The 23,528-nt window shown below is 38.8% G+C and overlaps 1 protein-coding gene across 3 annotated transcripts; it reads right to left on the bottom strand.

Annotated features, from left to right (window-relative positions):
* Positions 1 to 13,110: 13,110 nt before the first annotated feature.
* On the bottom strand, positions 13,111 to 20,452 carry LOC311232142 (uncharacterized protein). 3 transcript variants are annotated; one of them, XM_084318835.1, is made up of 3 exons: positions 20,410 to 20,452; positions 19,338 to 19,402; positions 13,111 to 18,434 (listed from the first exon to the last, which is right to left on the bottom strand). In XM_084318835.1, the coding sequence occupies exon 3, from the start codon at positions 18,352 to 18,354 to the stop codon at positions 14,185 to 14,187; it is 4,170 nt and encodes a 1,389-aa protein (XP_084174961.1). In that variant the 5' UTR covers positions 18,355 to 18,434; positions 19,338 to 19,402; positions 20,410 to 20,452; the 3' UTR covers positions 13,111 to 14,184. The 3 variants fall into 3 exon arrangements, with proteins under 3 accessions (XP_084174961.1, XP_084174963.1, XP_084174962.1); XM_084318837.1 differs by having other exon boundaries at positions 19,325 to 19,402; positions 20,331 to 20,420; XM_084318836.1 differs by having other exon boundaries at positions 20,331 to 20,420.
* Positions 20,453 to 23,528: the final 3,076 nt, after the last annotated feature.

Here is a 23,528-nt window from a genome sequence, read left to right as displayed (position 1 = left end):
CTGCTAAAGGAGTGCAGTGTCTTGTTCATGTTCTTGTTCATTCATTCAAAGATGTAACACCACACCAGCCACCCTTAGCTCATAGTAGAAATTTGCACTACATTCATACCTCATTTGCACCTTACCTTAAAGTCATTGTCTGCATTTGTACCTCACTGTTTACTAATTTTTACTCACTGTACTTAGATTGTACTTGGGTTGTACTTTAGATTACTTACTTTTTTGTACTGTATGAAGCCCACTCCCAGGGGCTCATACAGAACCAAGCATTTCACAGTAAAGTACATGTATTTTATTGTGACAAATAATAAACAAAATTCACACAGGGGTGAAACCAGTGGCCTTTTGGATTCTGGTCTGTTTCTATACCTCTAGGCCATCTAATGTACACCATGTGACTCACGAGATGTGGTGATGTCCAGTAATGAATTAATGTGTCAAGGTGAATACAGAAAGGCACTCACACCCTAGGTGTAGTAATTTCATGTTGTGAGCAGCATTGCTATACAGACTCCTCAAGAGGGTTCCCCCACAGGAGCACAACTACTATGCCTGAATGAGCATCAAGCAGTCAGAGCATCAACAAAGGTTTTCTGATTATCTCGAGTGATACCCTGTGGTCGTGGTATTTAAAATAGTTGTCCAATTAGAGCCCAGAATGATGAACTGATTAAACTGGAGAGTACAGAACATCAGGTCAACTAATTCACTATTAAACTGGAGAGTAGAGGACATGATGACACCCACCCAGGATGCGATCCCCCTCTGTCTCCCTATCTCCGGCCGGAGTGATGACTGGAGTGCTGGACGTCCCGTGATGACACCCACCCAGGATGCGACCCCCCTCTGCGTGCCCCCGTCTCGTAGTGATGACGGGAATGTTCGACGTCCCGTGATGACGCGACCCCCCTCTGAGTGCCCCCCTGTCTCCCTATCTCCGGCTGTCTCGTAGTGATGACCGGAATGTTCGACGTCCCGTGATGACCGGGAGGATGCGACCCTCTCCGCGTTGCCCCGTCTCCCTGTCTTCGGCTGTCTCGGAGTGATGACCAGAATGTAGAACGTCCCGGGAGGACGCACCCCTGTGCCTCAACTAGAGCCGCTATCAGTTCCATCTTTAATCTTACAAAATATTCAGTTGCTATCGCATGCACTCATCTGTGTTTCACTACACACAGCTTACCAGCTGTCCGCCTGTTTTTAATGCAACATGCAACACTAATATCACCGACATCTAAGAAGGGAGATCCCCCCTTGAATTGGCCATTCTAAGGTTTCTCTCCTCCACATTGCCTGTGGTGCATTTTTTCCTATTGTTAGGTTTTAGTGAGTTTTTCCTTACCTTTGCGTGGGGTAGGTCTGGGAGTGTTGCATGCATTTATTATTTATTTTGAGTTTATGGACCTTATGGTATTCTTGTTTTTTCTTGACTTACTGTGTATTTTTCTTCTTGACTTGTTTAAAGAAGACGTGTCTCTGTTAAGCACTTTGAGTTGCACTCTGTGTATGAAAGGTGCTATATAAATGAAGATTATTATTATTATTATTATCATCAGGTCAACTCATTCACTATTAGATTCAGATTCAGAGTTTTATTTGCCACACATGGAATCAATACAATCAGAGTTTCTTCATACACAATCATAAATATCATACCATGGACAAAAGGAGCAGGAAGAAGAATAAATCTTAGTTACCTGCCCCTTATTCCTAAACTAAACAAGTATTTACTTAATGGTCGGCGTACAACCTAATTTACACAAAGTAATAATTTATACCATATACAAGAAACAAACAATCCACAGTTTAAACAAGAAAAAATTAAATAATAATAAAGAATAAAAGAAAGAAAAAAAGAAAATATCTCACTATTCAGATCACATTTGACTTTCATACTGACTAAATATTTTTTTTATATAATTCTTTTTGAATTGACAAACACTATTACATCCCTTAAGCTCGCTATGGAGAGAATTCCACAACTTTACACCAATAACTGAAGGACACATCTGTTTAAGTGTGGTACGTGCAAACTGATGTTTAAAATTGTATTTTCTCCTACTAAACTCACTTTCTAAATGAAAAAGATTTTGTAGTTTTTCTGGCAGTGTATTATTTCTTGCCCTACACATAATTAACATTGTTTGAAACTTAACCATGTCTTCATGTTTAATTATTCTAGATTTAATAAATAATGGGTTTGTGTGTTCTCGATAATTCACTTTATGTGTGATTCTTACAGCCCTCTTCTGTAGTATATATAATGGTTTTATATTGGTCCCATAAGTATTCCCCCATACTTCAACACAATAACTGAGATACGGTGAGATGAGTGAACAGTGTTCTCATTGCCTCATACTCTAACACATCCTTTACTTTATTCATAACAAAAATACTCTTGGACATCTTTTTTTTAACGTGTGCTATGTGAGATTTCCATGTTAATTTATCATCCATAATCACACCTAGAAAACGAAATGCATTAACTCTCTCTATATCAACTCCATCTATGGTCAGTACTATATTTTCATCTTTTTCGATCGCCAAAAATCATATATTTCGTTTTTTTCAGATTCAGTGATAGCTTATTTACATCAAACAATTTCTTTAGCTTTGTCATTTCATACACAATATATTGAGCTAGTTCCTTTAAATTATTTCCAGAGCAAAACAAATTGGTATCATCAGCAAACAAGACAAACTGTAATAGTTTTGAAACAACACAAATATCATTAATATATAAAAGAAAGACTAAACTGGAGAGTAGAGAACATCAGGTCAACTCATTCTCTATTAAACTGGAGAGTAGAGAACATCAGGTCAACTCACTCACTTATCATGAGGGCTTTTTGAAAACAAAACTGGAAAGAACACCTGGGGGAACCCTGAGTTGGAGCACGATGAGTCAGTGTTCCCCATTTGACCTCATCCTCTTTGTGATAGCAATAGGATTGATCTGGCTCTTTTCAGCATGATTATAGGCTAGCAATCATCATCATACATCAATCAATCAACTTGATCAAACTGGATGAAAGCTACTCTCATAAACTAAATTACATTTAGGATGAATTCAGCCTCATTAGAATCCAAAGGTTGTTCCAGGATAATGTTGTTACAAAAAAGTATCATGGTTGATGGTAATTTCAGTTTTACCATGGTACTGGCCATTGTGCGAATAATTTACCATGGTACTACGGTATGATGAAAATACCATGGTTCTTTTTAGGAAATACCATGATACCTTTGGGAAATACCATGATAAAATATTTGATTACAAAAAAAGGAAATACCATGATAGGGTACAATTTGTATTGCTGCTTTAGTATCCAAACAAAAGAACAGCAACATGTATTCAATATTTCGGGGGACTTTATCTAAATGCCTTTCCATAAACTTGAATTGAATTAAAGTGAGTTAATTAAAATAATTGCATTGGATAAAAGACAGGAGCGATGCTCTCTGTTTCACACCATGGTTTAGCCTAGGCTGACCCCCATTAGTCGAATAGTTGACTAATGGATCGAAAGAAGCCGTAGTCGACTGCCAACCTCTTAGTCAAATAACAAAAAATTATTATACATTTTTTTTAATTACATTTTTATCATTCTTTCCAAAAGAAAAGAGGCCTAGAAGTGTGGCTAACGCTAATGGCACGCATACCAGAGGCTAACTGCCTAAGAAAACAGGCACAGAGGCACTGAAAGAGGATTTCACCCATCTAATGAACACACTAGACTAGACAAATATCAAGATGTAACCATCAGTGGACCAATTACATGCTTTTGCAGAGGACAAGAAGCCTTCAGTCGACTTCTTTAGACATAAAAAAATGATATACCGGTATATATATATTTTTTTTCAAAGTCGACTAACCCTTTAATCGCCAAAAACGCCGTAGGACGTCTTTCCCCGCCATGCTCATTCTGCCAAAGACGCCGTACCACGTCTTTGATATCAATATTTCAAAAATCTGTGATCGAAATCATATTTCTCCCCCGGAGACTTGAGATCTCCTGTTGATCCCCTCTCAACTCTCCAACGGTTCAAGAGCGCCATCTGGTGGCCGAAACAGGAAATGGAAGCTGGTGCTCATTTCAATTCGGTCCGATCACTCTGTAATAGTCCCATGACTCGAGCTGGACACAACGGATAGCAATCCGTTACCAATAACTCGATAAACAACATGATTTGGACATATGTGACTCGCCGTGACCAAACCCGATTTGATCCGCAAAGGGGGAGGTGCTCTGAAATGAACAAATGTCTTGCTGTCCAGAAAATCCCAAAAATCGAAATCTTGATTTTTTTTACATATTTGAATTGTCATTAATCTGTTCCATTATTTGCCCTTAGTTGCAAACTTAAATACAACTTGTAAATGAGGTAATTATTGCTATAATAGTTCCACAAATTTTCTTTCAATTGAGGATAAAAAACTACACGAGCGGGCTTGGGCCTGTCCACAGGGGGCAAGTACATGTACTTAATAGGTGTTAACACACAGACGTCATTATTTAGCTCTCCTTTCTCAGAGAGAGAATAACACACTATTAATACACTATCTTAATGTTATAAGTTATAGCGTAACGCAGTGTCTAAAAAAAAGATAAAAAAAAAGAGGCTTTGACGGCCGTTATAAAACGCGTGTTTTAACTTAATTAAAAATCATTAAAACACAGTTCGAATTTTATGAGCGAACGAATTTCGTTAGGGTGCATTTTTTCCAACCTAATGGCTAAAAGTAAATTAATTTAATACGGAAACGGAGTGATAAAAAATGGCTTTTTCATCGGAGCGAGAGATTATTATTATTGTGGGGGCCCTGATGTAAACTATTTTCTGCGCTGGCATTCAGCACGGAATCTGTTAATACAGTTAAAAGTAAGTTGTTGTTGTTGTTGTGTCTTTCACTACCACACTACATGTATTTACATCTAAATACATCTAAATGCTTAACTGTTACTGTCTGGACGTTATGAATGCGCGCAGCACCGTGTATCCCTCCTGTCTGGACGTTATGAATGCGCGCAGCACCGTATATCCCTCCTGTCTGGACGTTATGAATGCGCGCAGCACCGTGTATCCCTCCTGTCTGGACGTTATGAATGCGCGCAGCACCGTATATCCCTCCTGTCTGGACGTTATGAATGCGCGCAGCACCGTGTATCCCTCCTGTCTGGACGTTATGAATATGAATGTGCGCAGCACCGTGTATAGGCAGGGGAGATGAGGCGCGCGTTAACCCTTTCACTGCCACACTACAGAAGCGCTTAGTAATGCTTCGCCTCAAAGCCGTTTCTGGCCGAATTAGTCATCGAATCTTTAATTTTTTTTTAATTCTTATTCAGAGGTATTTCGTCGAGATTTCATAATGTGTAATGTGGCATGCTATTACTGTTAATCCTTTCACTACCACACTACTGAAGGTTAACCCTTTCACTACAACACCACAGAAGGTTAACCTTTCACTACCACACTACAGAAGGTTAACCTTTCACTACCACACTACAGAAGGTTAACCCTTTCACTACCACACTACAGAAGGTTAACCTTTCACTACCACACTACAGAAGGTTAACCTTTCACTACCACACTACAGAAGGTTAACCCTTTCACTACCACACTACAGAAGGTTAACCTTTCACTACCACACTACAGAAGGTTAACCTTTCACTACCACACTACAGAAGGTTAACCCTTTCACTACCACACTACAGAAGGTTAACCTTTCACTACCACACTACAGAAGGTTAACCCTTTCACTACCACACTACTGAAGGTTAACCTTTCACTACCACACTACAGAAGGTTAACCTTTCACTACCACACTAATTTTTTAATAAACTATCATGACTTTTCCTTTTTTCTCTGGGTGTTTGCAGTCACCAGACTCATTGTAATAACAAAGAGCCTCAGACTGGAAAGCTGCCAGGTGTTAATTGCCCTAGAGAGAGGGGGGCCATGGATTACAATGACTTCTGGGTAGTGTTGTAGTTGTTTCACTATTGTCACCGAATAGCCTGCTCGTCTCTTGAAGGCTATTATCTCTGAATACGTTTTGTGATAATCACCATGAATCATAGGAAGTAGCTTGCAAAGTATCCCACCAAAATGTTCAAGTGATGGCTTATTTTGAAGGTATGAATCTGTACTTTCATAATATGTAAAAAAAAAAAAAAAAATGAAGATCCCTCAACATGACCCTGAAGTCCATACCTGGTCACATATATACTATTATACAACCTGGAAATGGATCGCATATTTCTACATCCCATAATAGGAAAATTTCTGTTCCACGCTCATCGCCCAACGCTATGAGGAAGCTACGGTAAGATTCAGCGTTATTTTTTAACGTGTTCGATACTAACTGCTCTAATGATCATATCACCCACACTAGATGAATCATATAACGTTGGCCACGGAATTATAAACGACCCCCCCCCCCCATCCGGTCAACATCAGATCATAAGTAGTAACTTCTAGAAGCACGTCCATTTGAAATTTTGTATCTCACGCAGATTGCTATCAAACTGTATTTGATCATCAATATAATGCATTTGGGGCTATAAATCACGTTCTGGAGAAAGCTGCAGAAAACGATAAAAACATACTTATACTTTAGACCGTATTTTAGTATGAATATGTGAATGAAAAAGTATAACGTTGTTACACCCTGAACAATAGATATAGGACGTTGAATGGGCCATAGTAATGTCAATTTAGTAATACAATTTAAAAAGTTATAGCCCTGCAAAGAAGGGGAACATCTCCATATTAAATAGGGCTGGCGGAGGATGGTAAATTATGAATTTAAGCCTAGCGATCAAAGGGCTAATAGTCGACTATCAGCTAATTTCGGCCAATCATAGTCGACTATCCAAATCCTTAGTCGGGGACAGCCCTAGTTTAGCCCTGGGTTATCTCGATTGTTTAGGGATAGGAGCTCGGCCTGGTCTTGTGCTAGGCGCTCTGGTGACTCTCTCGACACTGGCTTGCCTTTCGTCAGATTAGGAACAAGTGTACAAATGCTGTAAGAGAAGCAAAAACAGACTATTACCTTGATCTATAGTTACAAATGCATATTCTCATCCTGCAAAATTGTGGAGTGCAGTAAATGTAAACAAAAACAAATCCTCTAATTCCCGTCCCACCCATATTGAATTCAACAACCATGAGATCTCTGATAAGAATGACAGTCAGTTATTTACCCAGCATTTTGCTGAGGCAGGACTTTCTTTTTGACAGAAATATAACTGGGTCTCTTTCATTTACACATTCACTCGTCCCATATTTGCATGTAGTGTTCCTAATTTTTTTTATATATTTTTTACATTATGTGGTAAGAAAATAAACATTGACAACATGTTTCTTGGAACTTCCTTCATGTGAAACCTGCCAGTGTTTACTTAGGAAGGAACAACAGAAGAACACAAGGCCACAGCCAAGACACAATGATACCGATTCCTGTTATCGAACAGGGCCTGAACCTCTGCTGTGAGACCATACTCCCACACCTCCATCAGACTTGTGAACAAATAGCCACACTAGAAACTACTGTTGTCTATCTGTCTGATAGCAGTAAAGCAAATAATACTGAACTCTATATCATTATTGATTCCTCTGTTGCTGCTGTTGAAAATACTGTTGCTTTTTACAATGAGAAATAACTTTTACCCATTTCTTTCTCTTTATTTACATGTTCTCACATAAAGAGAGTGAGGAAGGCAGTGTTATACAGACAGGACACTAAGGGCAAAGTTTAACCAGGGTTCTCATAGTTCTTATGGACTAGAAAAAAAGACCTGGAATAAACAATATCATGACAAATGAACCACATACTTAAATATAACATCACAAATGTTTATATTTCTATATCTATGCATCGCTGTAGTGTATTGCTGCTAATGATGATATAAATCCCCCTCAGAGTGTGACAGGGTTCTACTCCTCTCCCCTCCGAAATCACACAAACAATGGCGTAGTCGGGAAAATGGTCTTGGTGTTGTCTTTATTTTCCAGCCTTCCAGGTGCAGAGGTGACATTTCAATAATACGTGACTTAAACAAACTAATAAAATAACAAAACCTATACTTCTACCTCTGCAGTCTGTCAGGTGTGTTCCACAATAACATCACCCGACAGACAAAACACTTACTGGGTGGCGCTTCCCTAGTCACTCCACTTTAGCAACCGTTATCTGGTGAAGCACCACCTCAGAGACACACAGACTAACAAACACAAACGGCACTTCCCTCAGTCACCTACGTTGCAACTGGTGCAGGGCAAGAACCCAGAACCTTGGGCACGCAGCCCTCATGACACCTGCACTCTCCCCTCCACAGGTGCCACACATAATTCATTAACACAAACTACACAGGTGCTACACATAAAATGGATTGCCGTTTCCTACACATTATACAAAAACAACCTCCAATACCAATACATCAATAATAATAATAAATACATATACACAACCCAATAAATAAATATATATACACATCACAACGAATAAATATATATACACACCACAACAACAATAAATAAATGTATGTATGAATGGATATATAAATGTATGTATAAATGCATGTATGCCTAGACTAATGGATATGTATGCATGTTTGATCATGTATGAATGTAGATTATGAGCGAATGTTGTGTGCATGTGTGCGTGCGTGCTGCTGCGGCGTCAGTGACAGACCCACTCTGTCACACAGAGTAAAAGTTATCTTCTTTTTATTATAGAGAGAAACAGATACATTGCGGATAAAAATAAAATAATAATCAGAATGATAAGAGAACACAGTAAGCAGCAGGAATATCCAAGATTTGACTTGACAAAAAACGTGAATTAAGCAGAAGGTTTGTATGCATATAAGTTTGTATGAGGCTGTTAACCACCCCTGTGTTTTTTCTCATCTTTATTATGAAAAAAGTAGGGCTGTCAAAGTTAATGCTTTAACTTTGGAGATTAATTTAAATGATTTAAAGTAGGGATGCTCGATATTGGCTTTTTTACCGATACACCGATATTGTCCAACCCTTAATTTCCGATACCGATATCAACCGATACCGATATATGCAGGGTTTCCCCCCCCCAAAAAAACTGAATAATTTCAGGTAATTAACATTACATATGTCTTGTTGTGGAATTAACATAACATTATGCATACTTTTGACAATAAATAAAATCTGAATTTGTTCTTACTTGCTTGCCTGGGTAAATAAAGGTTATAGAAATGTAAAAAGATTTGATCCCCAAGCATCAGTATCCTGGAGAAATTTAGAAGAAAATATAGTAGCTCCACATAGGCTGAAGGCCAAATTATCAATTAAGCAATGCGAACGGAAATTTGGCCCCATAATCACTCATGAAATCCGGATATGGCGTGAAACACAAAAAAAAGACTATCCCACATAAATGGCATAATCATACTCCCTTATTCAATAACAATGCACTCTTGATTGGAAAACAACCTATAAGATTCCCTAGATGGGAAAAGCAAGGCATACACACATTAGGAGATGTTTTCAACAAACAGGGTTTTTGTAGTTTTGATGAGATATGCAAAAAATGTAATCTCACCAAGTCCTCATATTATTTTTACGCACAGTTATTGGCAAGTTTGAAGGCTCACGGTGTTCCATTAAGGATACCAATTGTACACCACAGATACCACAAATTCTTCTATGAAAGAGAGACATCGAGAGGTTTTGTTTCAGATTTGTATCATCAATTACTAACGGCCTCGTATGAAACCCTACATCTAGACTCAGTCTGGAGGAGGGATATACCAGACCTGGAGATAGACTTTGACTGGCAAGAAGCCTGGGCAAATGTACGCCTTGCATCAAGGAACCCGGACCATCAACAAATCAATCTTAACTATATTCACAGGACATACTTAACTCCTATAAGACTGAACAAAATGGGTCTTAAACAAGACTCCAAATGCTCCTTATGTACAAATGGGGACGAAGGGACATTTATGCACATGTACTGGGACTGCCCACCAGTTAAGATATTTTGGAAAGAAGTGACCCAGCAATTGTCAAATCTCTTAACTCTGGATATACCTGTACACCCCTCTGTATTACTGCTGAATGATGTCTTTGAGCATGCAGTACCTCCACAGCTAAAGAGATTGGTTTTATCCGGTATCACAGTGGCTAAAAAGCTGATAGCATCACGATGGTTTCAACCGGAAAAAATGTGCCGTAAGGTCTGGATTCTTACATATCTCGATGTGATTTATCAAGAAATATCAACAGCTAGAATTTTGGGTCTCAATGAATCCAAAATGGCAATGTGGTTAGAAGTGGTGGAGAGAATAAAAGCCAGCATATAATGGTAGTGTCTGGTTAGGAACAAATTATAATGGTTGGATTATCCAATGGGGGGTCCGGGAGAGGGGGGTACGAGCTGGAGCATATGTGTATTTGTATATCCTATTGTGTGTTGTCATGTTTGTTTATGTGTTTGTTTAAAAAATAATAAAATACAAATATATATATATTTTTTTAAACCGATACCGATATTTTCCGATATCACATTTTAATGCCAATATCGGTAGGCCGATAATATCGGACATCCCTCATTTAAAGCATTAAAATAAATTAATCTAGATTAATCTATGGAGTGAAAAATCTTCGCCGCAGATATAAGAAAGAGGTCTAGCTGAGTCAATGTTGAGAGTTTTGTTGAACATTTGTATTTCACAGGAAAGAAACTGTATTCAAAGAAAGCTATTAAAATAGTCTTCGAATCTAAATATACTTTCTTTGTGTTGATTTTACATTAATTCCATGATTTTACTCAAGTAAATATCTGTTACAAGCTTCGGTCTTAAGTAGAAAAATGCTATTTTTAATCTAGATTAATTACAGAAAATTGTGAGATTAATTAGTTACATTTTTTTTTATCTATTGACAGCACTAGAAAAAAGAAATACAATTTAAGGACAAAAAGGAACATTTAGAAAAAAACTATATTTCAACAGTTCTGGCTAGTGAGATATATCATAATTTAGCATCAACTGTGGCAAACAGACTAAAACTATACTCAACAGTTCTGCATTTAAAAACTCCTTCCCAGAAGAACTTAACTATATGACACTCACATCATATGCATATAACATGGAGTTACATAGGCTGTACAAACTAACTTTCATCATTTATCTTTTTTCTATGTGCAAACTTTAATTTAACATCAGTTAAATTAGGAGAAACTATTTAGTAAGGGTTCATACAAGAAATGTCTTAATAGAAAGAGGCGTCTGAACATCCTTTAAGTGAATTAGATGATTGATTTCCTCAGGTCCTGAGAAGTATGCAGTCCATTTTCATTCATATACAAGGGTGATTTGCCCTTGTTCATCTTCTGAATAGGGACCTCTAGCAGAATCTTCTGGTAATAAAAATGAAAATGTAGTAGTTATTTATTAGATTAGGGTCAGTTACCAGAGTCCCTGTTTCAGATACTATAGTGGATATGTTTGCTATTATATTATTTTTCTATTTATTGGCTAAGAAACAGATTATTTTGTTATTATTTTGTGAACAGCAAATTCACCATTCAGAGTTAACAGCGGATAATATTTCTTAATGTAACAGTTAAGTCTTATTTAGTTTAGAAGCATAGGAAGTGGTTGTATTACTTTTGATGGAATCCCAAAGAAAGCTGGAATTATCCACAGATGGCTGATTCATCTCAATGAATTCTTCCAATTCAAAATGCTCACAAAACTCCTGAGTCTGAAGTTAGATTGAAGACCAACATACATTCTTTATTTTTTTTTGTACATAGCCATTTTGTTATAAAAATGGTATATAGTGGGATCGAATCCAGCTGCTACCTCCGGCTTGGTCAGCCGTCCATACTGGCACAATTGGCAGTGTCAGCGGGTGGGAAAGCCGGTGGGGTGGGTCCTGGTCGTTGTAAACAGCGACTCCTACAGTTCGGTCGGGGCGCCTGCACAGCGAGGGAAGGATCTGGGGGAGGTAGTGTGACCCTTCCACACGTTACACTCCCCCAGTGAGAGTCCGTGCTGCCAGGTGAAAAGAAGCGGTGGGCTGGGTACACATGTGTCGGAGGAAGCATGTGATAGTCTCCGCCCTCCCAGACCGACGGTAGGGGGTAGAGTGCGCAACGACCAGGAAGGGGATTGGGAATTGGCATAACGACTAACATTGGGATGGGAGAAAAACGGAAAAATGAGGGGGGGGGGGGGGGGGGGGGGAGATAATATTATTATTAGATAATATAGTATAATATCTACATCCTGTCATTTGCACTGCACACTATTTTAGAACTGTATATAGTCATCTTTATTTTAGTGATATTTCATCTCATTTTATTCTATACAAATTTTGTATTTATATTATTGGAAGCTGCTATGGTCGAGGGACCACAACAAATTGAATTTCACTCTCTTTGCTGTAAGGTAAAGGAATATGAATTCATGAGCATTTAGTCAAACTCATGTTTTTAATGTATATCTCTAACAGCATAAGAGAATAGACATAAAATCAATCAATCGTTGAATATGATTTTTGCCTGTTAGTAAAAAAAAAAAAGTACACATTGTATTCTGGTGGATTAATTTAAAGGTATGCCATGCATTCTTGAAACTAAATCTGAGCAAATGTTGAGTGTTACAGTAGCATTCAAGTTATTTGATTTATCCAAACTATGGTTGAGAATAGTATTCATATGTGACACACCCAATCACCAAATCAAAACCTGGTAACATTTGCCAATGCCTTATTCAGATATTTGAAAACATGTGTATTTTTCTATATGTGCATGTGTATTTGGAACATATTGATGAATGCCATTTTCCTACCGATAAACATACAGCATCGCTACCCCTTTTGTTTAATTAGGTGCAGAGGAAAATGCATGACCTTGTAGATGTGATTTACCAGTTGATTTACAGCAATTTGGAGCAAATGTGTTTCTTGAAACAACAGCTCTCTTTCTGTTGAATCCTTCAGTGTATAGACAAATAACATGAAGCAGAACACAGAGAATAAATAGATACAAATAAATCAAAACTGAATTTATTACATAATTACAAGAATAACAATACAAAATAATAATAGTACTAGTAGTAATATTGTGGGTAATTAATCTGCATACAGAAGAGAACTCGCATTGCTCCTATTTAACAAACTATAAAAGAAAATAGGAGAAAAAAGAAATGTGTGGCATTTGTATTTAAAATAAATTAAAAGGATAATACAATTTATAAAAATACCAATAACAACTAAAATAGCACTCAAGATGCCCACCCATGTGGGTAACGTCAGCTATGTACACTTTACAATAAACATTTTTATTAGGTTATATTTAATTCCTGCCATGAAAGTAACTCCTCTGACTGAATGTCCTTGGAACCACTGTTGACAGCTGTGCACATTCACTGACCATAATGGCACACCTGATAATACGCCACATCCAATTCTACAGCTGTTATTAGTCTCTTAAACTAACATTTGATCTGTATTTGACTTGTAATGAAAACAAGTCTCTAGTTTCCTGGAGACCATGTAGAATAGTGTAGTGAGAATGTGCGCTCTGCCCATACATTCTGCCCAGACCAGCCATCTTGTTTGGCCAAATAGCAAACATTAAAAATACTTCACCTTTAAACACAACGGAGCTTAGCGAACAAAATCCTGTTGTAACTAAGAAAATAATCAACTTCTTGCGTAGATCACTAGATGCATCACCCTCAACAGAGGCGAAATGGGAAATAGCGAACATTAAATATTAACCTACAAACATAACCGTTCCGATAGCACAATATTGATGTAATGGAGAATTGCTGGGGGGAAGAAACGCTGATTACAGGAGTGTAGGTGCCCTTGTGCGTTTGTTTAATCTCAATATTGATTTCAATGGACAATGATGGAAATTAATTAAAATAAAATATTTGTTGAAAATGAGAAATGAGAATTCAGGTCATTGGCCTGCTGTCAGCCTATGTGCAAAGTTTCATCCATAAGGGTCATAGGTGGTGCGGACAGACAGACAGCGTGCGGGTGTAATAATATTGTTGAGTAACCTAATCTGAAGAGTTAAAAATGGAAAATCTAATAAAGATGGAAGACCTCTGTCCCTGGTAGATCTTTAGACCCAATTTCATATTTAGACAGTTCCAAAGTGATGTGGAGAGTCAGCATTTAATGTTTGCAGGGTTGAAGTTTGTGACAGTGAATTCTGATATGATTCATCAGTGAGTAATGTAGTTCTCGAAAGAGGGACACTTGTTTTTCTTCCAGAGACTGAAGCCATTCCCACGTGCGCTTTTCCTTAAATGTGAACATGCTGTCAAACGCAATACTAACATCTCTCAACCTGGCTTCTTGCAAATGTTCAACAATCTGTGAATACTTCCTGCAGTTCACATCCATCCTCAAGTCTTGGTCTATCTCGGAGGTCAGCATCTTACAACACACCTCTACAAAACTGGCCAACATCACCTCAACGATCTGGACTGTTAGCTCAAAAAACTCTGTGTCAGTCTGCATGGTGAGCCTGTCAAAAACAAGGTCCTTTTGTACCTCCACGTCATCAAACAGACATGTGCTTCCTTCTACCATGTCTCGTCCATCCTCTTGCCATTCTATCAGCTTGGAGATGAGAGTTTGGTAGCGCATTTCCATCTCCAGGAGGTTTTCCTTAGATGTCAGGGCTTTCCAGAGAGGATCGATGATGAGCTTGGAAACAAGACCCAGAGCTCTGCAGCCTGCTTTCAAATGCTGAACCTCCAAATCTGCAGTAGCTGTTCCCAAGAATCCATGGTTCATCACATGGTTACTGGTGTATTCAACTAACTCGTCACAGATGCTGTAAACTCCTGCTGCATCCTTAAACAATCCACTGATGCCGTTTTCTCTGGTCACAGTCAAAGGGATGTCCTCAAACTCTCCACTATCTGTCAAAAAGTCTCTGAAGTGAACAGGTTTACCATACATTGTACACACCTGTTTTTTGGCACACAAATTCCTCACCAAAAGCTCTGTTCTAGACACTACTTCTGGCATCCCATTGTTCATGTGGAGAGCAAACTTTGATTCTCCAGAAACCATCTTCTCCCAAAGCTCAAGTGTCATCTTAGACTGGTGAGCCAAACCACTGATCAAATTTATACCACACAGGAACTCATTCACTTCAGAAACCTTGATCTGTTGAGTGGGACTGAGGTTCCCGTATTCCTTTACCAACACTGGCAGGATTTCAGATTTGTACTTGTCAAGGATTTGTTTGAAGTCCTTGTCTGTTCCTGTGCCATCGCTGCAGATATCTGCTAGTCTGTGAAATATCTCCCTCTGTGGTGTGGTCCCTTCATTCATAACAATGTCATGAATAATCTTTCTGCAAATGTCTACTTGTCTCTCTGGGTGTGATGCAGTGTCTTCACCCCAGCAGCTTGTGTGGTCAGAGTCTGGTGTTTTGTCAGCAGAAATGTATTCTTGGAAAGGCCTGGCTGAACCAATAGAGGTCACTGTACTCTGCTGAGGAAAGCTCTGTTCTGTATACATGGCTTCCTGTTTTACTGAAGTGTTCATCATGTCATTCCACATGTCAATTTGTCTTGTGTATTGTGATTCTGTCTCCATGCTCCAATAGTGCTGATCAGACTGTTTAGTCACACAAACATCTGAATCTTGGACTGGTCTTTGCCAGTCCAGCCAGTATGCATCAGCAGAGCTATGACTGCCACGTTGTTCTTTACAGCCTTGTTTGACTGCATTTGCAGTGTATTTGAAAGGTAATAGAAACACTATGTTTTCATTCCTATTCCTCCTTTTCAGATTATACACCACTGCCTTCACTTGCTTTTCAAGATCAGAGATAAACTCATTACGCCTGTGGTTTTGTGAACTGAGATCAAAGTTATAATCTAGGATTCTATAGAGATTCAGAGAGTAATTGCCAGCAATAGATGCGTTAACTTTAATGAATTTATGAATCTCAAACACAATGCCCCTGGTCAGTAAAGATAAGTCAAGTTTTGATTTCACTTCCGATTTTACAACAAGCTCCAAACCTATTCTCTCGCAAAGCGGGAACCGCTTTTCCAAATATGTCTTGGTCCGCCTTTTTCCATTAGCCGCTATGCGTCTTTCTTTCTCTGTCTCCATGTCCAACCTTCGTTTTTTCATCACCTCTTTCAGCCTAGTGCTTTCTGGACCAGGCGGTGTTGTTTGAGGAGCACTTCTTCTCACACTATTAATTTGGACAGGAGTGTTAAGCAATTGTTTCTTTTTTGAGACACAATGGGGAAACTTGTTATGCAATCTGTTTCTCACTGAAATATACTTTGACTGAATGTGTTTAGCAAGTTCTGTTTTCCCACTTTGCAGATCAAGATCAAAATTGTGCTCCAGGATTTCATGGACAATCTGCCAAAGCGATCCAGCTAAGCCCTTAGCAAAAGTGGCAATTTCATTCACTACCCCATTGGTCAATAAGCACAAACTTAGTTTCTCTATTTTACGGCTTTCAACTGCATGAAGATTGAGACCAATCTCATGACAGAAGGGGTAGGGTTCCATTCTTGTTGGTGTCCTGGTTAAGGATGGTTGTGAATCTGAATAAGTCTCTTCTTCCTTAATCAGTTGTGAATCTGAATAAGTCTCTTCTTCCTTTATCAGTTGTGAATCTAAATAAGCCTCCTCCTTAACCATAGGAAGTTCAAAAACCTCTCTTGCCCTTGGCCCAGTTATATCAATCACTGGCTTTACTTTATACCAAGCTTGTAACTGGAAAGTTTTTCGTTGCTCATCATTGTCAAAACGTATGTTAAAATTGTTTTCTAGAATCTCTGTGAAAAACATGTGAGCCTTGATCATTTGTGTGGCAAATTTAAAAATCTCCATTACAACACCATATGTCATTAGCTGGAGATCAAGACTCTGCTTCCTCCCAGATCCCACGTTGAAATCTAGACCTGCTTTCCTGCAATGGCCATATGGGTCACTTTTACCTTTACATGACATTAAGAGGATTTCTTTGGAGCGAGCAGAACGACGACTCCACATTTTCTGTTTTGTTTTCGATTTTTGGACATCGTCATGATTGCTGGCCGTCTCTGTATCTATGTACACATCTGTGTCTGTCTCCTCAGAAAAAAGATCTGAAACTTGTTCATTTGTGTGGGCAGCAGGGACTTCACAAGAAATTGATATCTCATCATCTTCCATTTTTACATGCAGTAATCTGGGCACCGTCTCTGTTGCCTTGGCTGTTTCTGAGGAGCATCTCATTTCTGAGCTCCTGTATGTTTCTTCCTGATTATTCCTTAGATCTAACTGCCTTCCTGTAATTACATTTAGTCTTTGATGACTGGGGGCTGTACAAGCTTCCCCCTTCCCTGTGTTTGTTGGAATGTTCTCAAATGAAAGACTTTCCTTACGGAATGCATCTCTCAACTCTTGGAGACCTGAACATAGCTTTTCTTCCCTTCCTAGAACCAGTCTTATTTTATTTCTAGCATTGTGTGCTTTGGCTTCACCACTTTGGAGATCAAGATCAAAATTGTGCTCCAGAACATCGAAAACGATCTCATAGAAACTTCCCGACAACACTTTGGCGAAATCAAACAATTCATGCATCACACCCTTGGTTAACAAATCTAGATGTAGTTTGGGCTTGCCTTTCGGTCTGATATCAAGATCCAGACCAATCTTTGCACAGAAAGGGTAGAGATCACAGTTGAGTTTTAGTTCCCTTGGTTTGTGGATTATTGCTTCACTATTGAGTTCTCCATTAGCGTCAGCCTCGATGGGCTCTGATGAGATCAGGTTCACATCACCGTTTCTGCTGCCTTCTGCTGAGATTCCAGATTCCTCAGAGATTTCCTGTGGCTCGCCATGACACTCTCTGGCAAGACTTGATTTACTGCTCAATGTTAATGTCATTGGATCAGGAAGCACAAAGACTTCCTGCCTCTGCTTAAGGTCATTTTTCATAGTGTCCTCCTTCATGACTGTTGCACTTTCGTGGACACACGTCGCAAACTCACCGCGCTGAATGTCATCATTGATGCCCAGATCAAAGTTGTATTCTAGGATTTCACAAATGAAGTACCTCTCAGCTTTATTGGCTGCTTTAGCAAAGTCACATATATCAAGTACTATGCCATTAGTCAGCAGTTCCACATCCAGCTTTTCCCTTCGTTTGTGTGCAACATCAAAATCTAAACCTATTTGAGCACAGTCTGGGAAAGAGTCTGCACTTTTCTGAATGCGGCGCTCCCAAATGTACTCATGGTCTATGACGTCCGTGACTCCTTTTACTTCCAAACCTTGGGTGAGCAAGTTGACATCCATCCCAACAGCATCCATCACTCAACTCCTTTGAAGAGTACTTCCTGTTGTCTCGGTTACAGATGTCATCATCAACTGCTTATAAGCAATTCAGCTGACTGGGAATAAAAAAAGAAAAGGACTGTCAGACATTTTCAGAATTTCTCTCATGACAATCACTAAATGCCGCAGAACAGCCGGTCCTTTTGACATCCGACTAATGCCGGGAACAGACCAGAGCCAAAGCGTCACGAAGCACCACAAACGTCATTTCTCCTGTGAGCAGTACACCTAGTTGCTCACACCAGCAGTGGTTCTCCCACGCGACAGTCTGCTCCACTGTCACAGGTAGAGCAGATATTTATCACGGGTTAAATTAGAAATCAAGAGCTTGATAAGTCTTGGACGTGGTGCAGCTGGTGTTAAAGGTCTAATCTGTGAATCTGTGCTGAAAGGAAACTGGCTGCCAATCCCCGTGCTTGGCGGTGCTTCAGGCTGCTCGTGGCGCTTCGGCGTTCAGTGTGCCGGCCCCATAATTAGTGTAACTGCTGCTGCTTGGATACCCTCACACACAGGTTGATGATGGGTTCGGTGTGTCCTTCACTCATATTAGATTCCCTTTTTATTTAAATTAATAATTAAATTAGTAATTACCATCACTGTCAATACCACCATGCATTAGATCTATGAGCTACTTACAGGATGTTTTAAAGTGATGCACATAATCGCATAATTGAACCCTTGCACTGAGGAACCTTAACTCTGTTTAAAAATAATAATTAGACAGTGCATGCATTTGCAGTTGTAAAGTCAAATCACTTTCAGTGTGAATGTGATCAAGAAAAACTCTACCATCATCAACTATGATTTATTTAGTTATTATACAACCCTCTAATTTATTGTTATTATTTATTTTGTTTATTCCTTATGTATTTTTCTTGTTGCCTGTAAAGCGTCCTTGGGTTTCTTGAAATGCGCTATATGAATCCCAAGTTATTATTATATTTACCACACACACTTACTCTGGCAGATGGGGAATCAGCTCCAATCATCACTACTTCATGATGCTGCATCCTGTGATGGACGTCTAACAAAGAGAGAGGGTGGAAAGAAAGGTTCAGTTATTACACCAGAAACAGTCTACTACACATGGAATTCACAGGGACATGTAGGCCTATGTCAACAATTGGGCATTTTCAGATTCTACTTGACCAGCGGAAGTCTTTACTGGAGTCAAATTAATAAAATATGGCATATGCTTTTTTGTTTTCTTTTAATATAATAATATATAATCATATAATATACACTGTATATTGCACTTTACGGTACTAACAATTGTCATGTATGTCATATATGTTACGATGAATTGAAAATGGGGGACCCTGATGTAAACAAGACGAAAGTCTTTCTCTGGTCTGCATCCCCTTAACAATTGTATGTATTGAGCTGTACTGTACTGTACCCATTCTGCAATCTGTTAATAAAGTTTTCAATCAATCAATCAATCAAAAACACTTACTTTCGTTGTACTGTATTTGTGCAGTTAATGACAATAAATTGGAATCTAATTGGCTAAATTTGGCTTCCATCAAGAAGGTTTGAACACTCAGAAACCTCTGTTAATGTATCCGATTTGATGGATATCCTGCTCCATTTTAAGTGGAAATGATCAGGTCTAGTTAGTAAACTAATAGTATACTAGTTTGTAAGGCAATGTGCACCTGCACCATCTGTACTATCTATTGCCGCGTTCATGTAGTGCGTGGGAACTCGGGACGGTCCGAGCTAGTGTGCTCGTGCTAAAGTAGGTTGTATGTTGAACCAATAACAAAGTAAATAATTCGAAACACAAACTATGGCGTTATGCCACTACTGTTTAGCAAGGTAGGGCTAACATAGCCACGGCTAACCCATCACGACATGCAGACAATGCAATCAGCCTACAATCTTAGCTAACGTTAGCAAGCTACTGAAGAAATACTCTTGAGACACAACATGTAATCATTGAAGCTTACCTCCAAATTAAGGCATATTGTGATACTTTTGTATATAGTGCGTTCAACTTCACAACTTCTTATAACTTGTAACGTTTACCTGTACTTTACACCAATGCTGTGAAAACAGCTCTGCTACCAAAACATGATGACGTATGAAGTTCCTCTTCTCGTTTTCATGGTGGTTGGCAAACTGTTTTGGTGCATTACCGCCACCTACTGACGTTTGAATATTCAGTTAAATATGTTCCCAGATACTCATTCCCGAGACACACAGAGTTTGATTGATTGATGTTATTAACAGATTGCAGAATGGGTACAATAGAGTACTGCTCAATACACACAATTGTTAAGGGGATGCAGACCAGAGAAAGACTTTCGTCTTGTTTACATCAGGGTCCCCCATTTTCAATTCATCAATATAAAACTCAAAAGTAGCCACTGCAGCCGTTATCACAAGCTCTGCTCTTCGGTGTTCACATAAATTTCCCAAAACAGTAGGCCTACTGTATATCTGTATGTCATAAATGTCATGATTAGATTCGATTTTTATATCTGTATATCTGTATGTTGTATATGTAATAAATATCATTATGAATTGAAAATGGGGGACCCTGATGTAAAGAAGACGAAAGTCTTTCTCTGGTCTGCATCCCCAAGGGCAGGCCCGGACTGGCCATCGGGAGCACCGGGAGTTTTCCCGGTGGCCTGGCCTGCACAGATTAAAATAAATGTTGTTGCATAGTTTACAAGGAGGAAGCTGTAAAGTTGCTGGATAAAAATAATGGGACCTAATCATGTAAATCTGATTAGCTGGAATGTGAAAGGTATTTCAAACAAAACGAAAAGATATAAAATTATTACATATTTGAAATCCCTATCATGTGATTTGGCAATGCTCCAGGAGACCCATCTGAATGAAATAGAATCAGTTAAATTGAAACAAAGATGGGTAGGTCAAGTGTTCTCAGCACCAGGCAGTGGAGCCTCTAGAGGGGTAAGCATCCTGATTTCAAAGAAAATATCATTTAAACTTTCAAAACAAATAGTTGATAAAGATGGTAGATATATAATTTTGTCAGGTATTTTACTAAATGAAAAATGTACCTTAGTAAATGTATATGCTCCTAATACGGGACAGAATACTTTTTTGTCAAAGCTGAATCTGGTGCTGGCAGAATTAGCAGATTATCCCATTCTGATGGGTGGGGACCTAAATTTGGTTAGCAATGCCTCGATTGATAGGTCTGGGCGTCCCCTCCCACTAGACGGAGCATTGTCAAGTGCACTTAAAGAAATGCAAAACTCACTTGCATTAACCGATATTTGGCGTGTTGTCAACCCTGACACACGTGAATATACTTTTTACTCCCACGCTCATAATTCATATTCCAGGATTGACTATTTTCTCTTCTCACAATCCTTGGTGGGTAATGTAATTGATTGCAAAATTCATAACATACTTTTATCAGACCATGCGCCCCTGTCAGTCCTTTTTACTCCTGCTGTAATTAACAATAAAACCAAACAATGGAGATTTAATAACTCCTTATTGAAAGATCAAGTTTTTGTGTCTATGATTGAGGAGAAAACACAGGAGTACATTAGTATTAATCTTACATCAGTCCAGTCAGTGCAGACTGTATGGGAGGCTTATAAGGCAACCTGTAGGGGCTGGATTATAAGCTACTCAACAGCTAAGAAAAAGGAAAAAATGGCAAGGAAACATGGTCTGATTACTGAACTTAAGTCCTTGGAAACTAGTCATATGTTGGACCCTGACAATTTAGAACTGAAAAAAGCAGTGTTGGTTATAAAAACAGAATTACAAGCAATTCTACATGAGGAAAATGCATTTGCCCTCTTTCAGTTGCGTCGAAAATATTATGAATCTGGCGATAAGGCTGGTAAAATGCTTGCTCTCAGACTGAAGCAGCAAGAAAATCGTCAATCAATCTCTAGCATATATGATGAAGATGGCTCTCTGATTTGTGAACAACTTCAAATCAATAAAGCATTCACTAAATTTGATAGCACACTGTATAAATCAGAATGTTGTACGAGTGAAGAGGAAATGGAAAACATTTTCAGAGATATAAATCTCCCAACCCTCTCTGAAGAAGAAAGGGAATCACTAGATACACCTATCACGGAAAATGAAATTAAATCAGCTATCAAATCCCTCTCAACCGGTAAAACACCGGGTGATGATGGTTATACAAGTGAATTTCTTAAGTGTTTCCAAGTCACTCTTACACCACTTCTAATATTGCTGTTTAATGATATAGTGGCCAATCAATCCATGCCGCTAACCATGCGGCAAGCTACTATTTCATTGATTCCAAAACCTGGCAAGGATCACTTGCAAATGTGTAATTTCAGACCTTTGAGTATTTTAAATAATGATTATAAGTTGTTTGCGAAGGTCCTTGCAGGGCGATTGGAAAATGTTATAGCCTCATTGATTCATATTGATCAGGCTGGCTTTGTAAAGGGTCGTTTAGCTTCAAATAACATGAGGAGGCTAATGCATGTCATGTCAAGGGCGGGGGCCTCCCATCATCCAGCGATGGCAATATCGCTGGATGCTGAGAAAGCCTTTGATCGAGTGGAGTGGAAATATCTGTTTTATGTACTACCTAAATACGGATTTGGTCCGGTTCTCATGAACTGGATAAAGGCACTTTACCATGAACCGGTTACGTCAGTCAGAACAAATGGTATAAGGTCTGATCCATTCCATCTCTATCGATCTACCCGCCAAGGATGTCCGGTTTCACCGCACATTTTTATTCTTTCCCTCGAACCACTTGCCTGTGCTATACGTGCTCATAAAGAAATCAGTGGTATTCGTATTGGTAGTTGTGAGTATAAGGCCAGCCTGTTTGCTGATGACATATTATTAACACTAACAAATCCTAGCCATTCCATCTCTCAAGTGCTAAAGCTTATAGATACATTTGGTAAATGTTCGGGCTATAAAGTGAATTATAGTAAAAGTGAAGCTATTCCACTTAACAACCTAACTTTTCAATCACATCTGGGTTCTGCTCCTTTCAATTGGAAGCCAAAAGGAATTAAATACCTGGGAATTAAAATCCGATCTCCCATTGAAAAAATGGTTGAGTTAAATACATCTGACCTTTTAAAGAATATAAAGGAGGACATCAAAAGATGGACAGTCTTGCCTTTATCCCTTTGGGGCAGATCTGATATTAT

Source organism: Notolepis coatsorum (genome assembly GCF_963971535.1).
Source record: "Notolepis coatsorum genome assembly, chromosome: 7".
Lineage (NCBI taxonomy): Eukaryota > Metazoa > Chordata > Actinopteri > Aulopiformes > Paralepididae > Notolepis > Notolepis coatsorum.
This window is presented reverse-complemented; position numbering and strand designations above follow the sequence as displayed.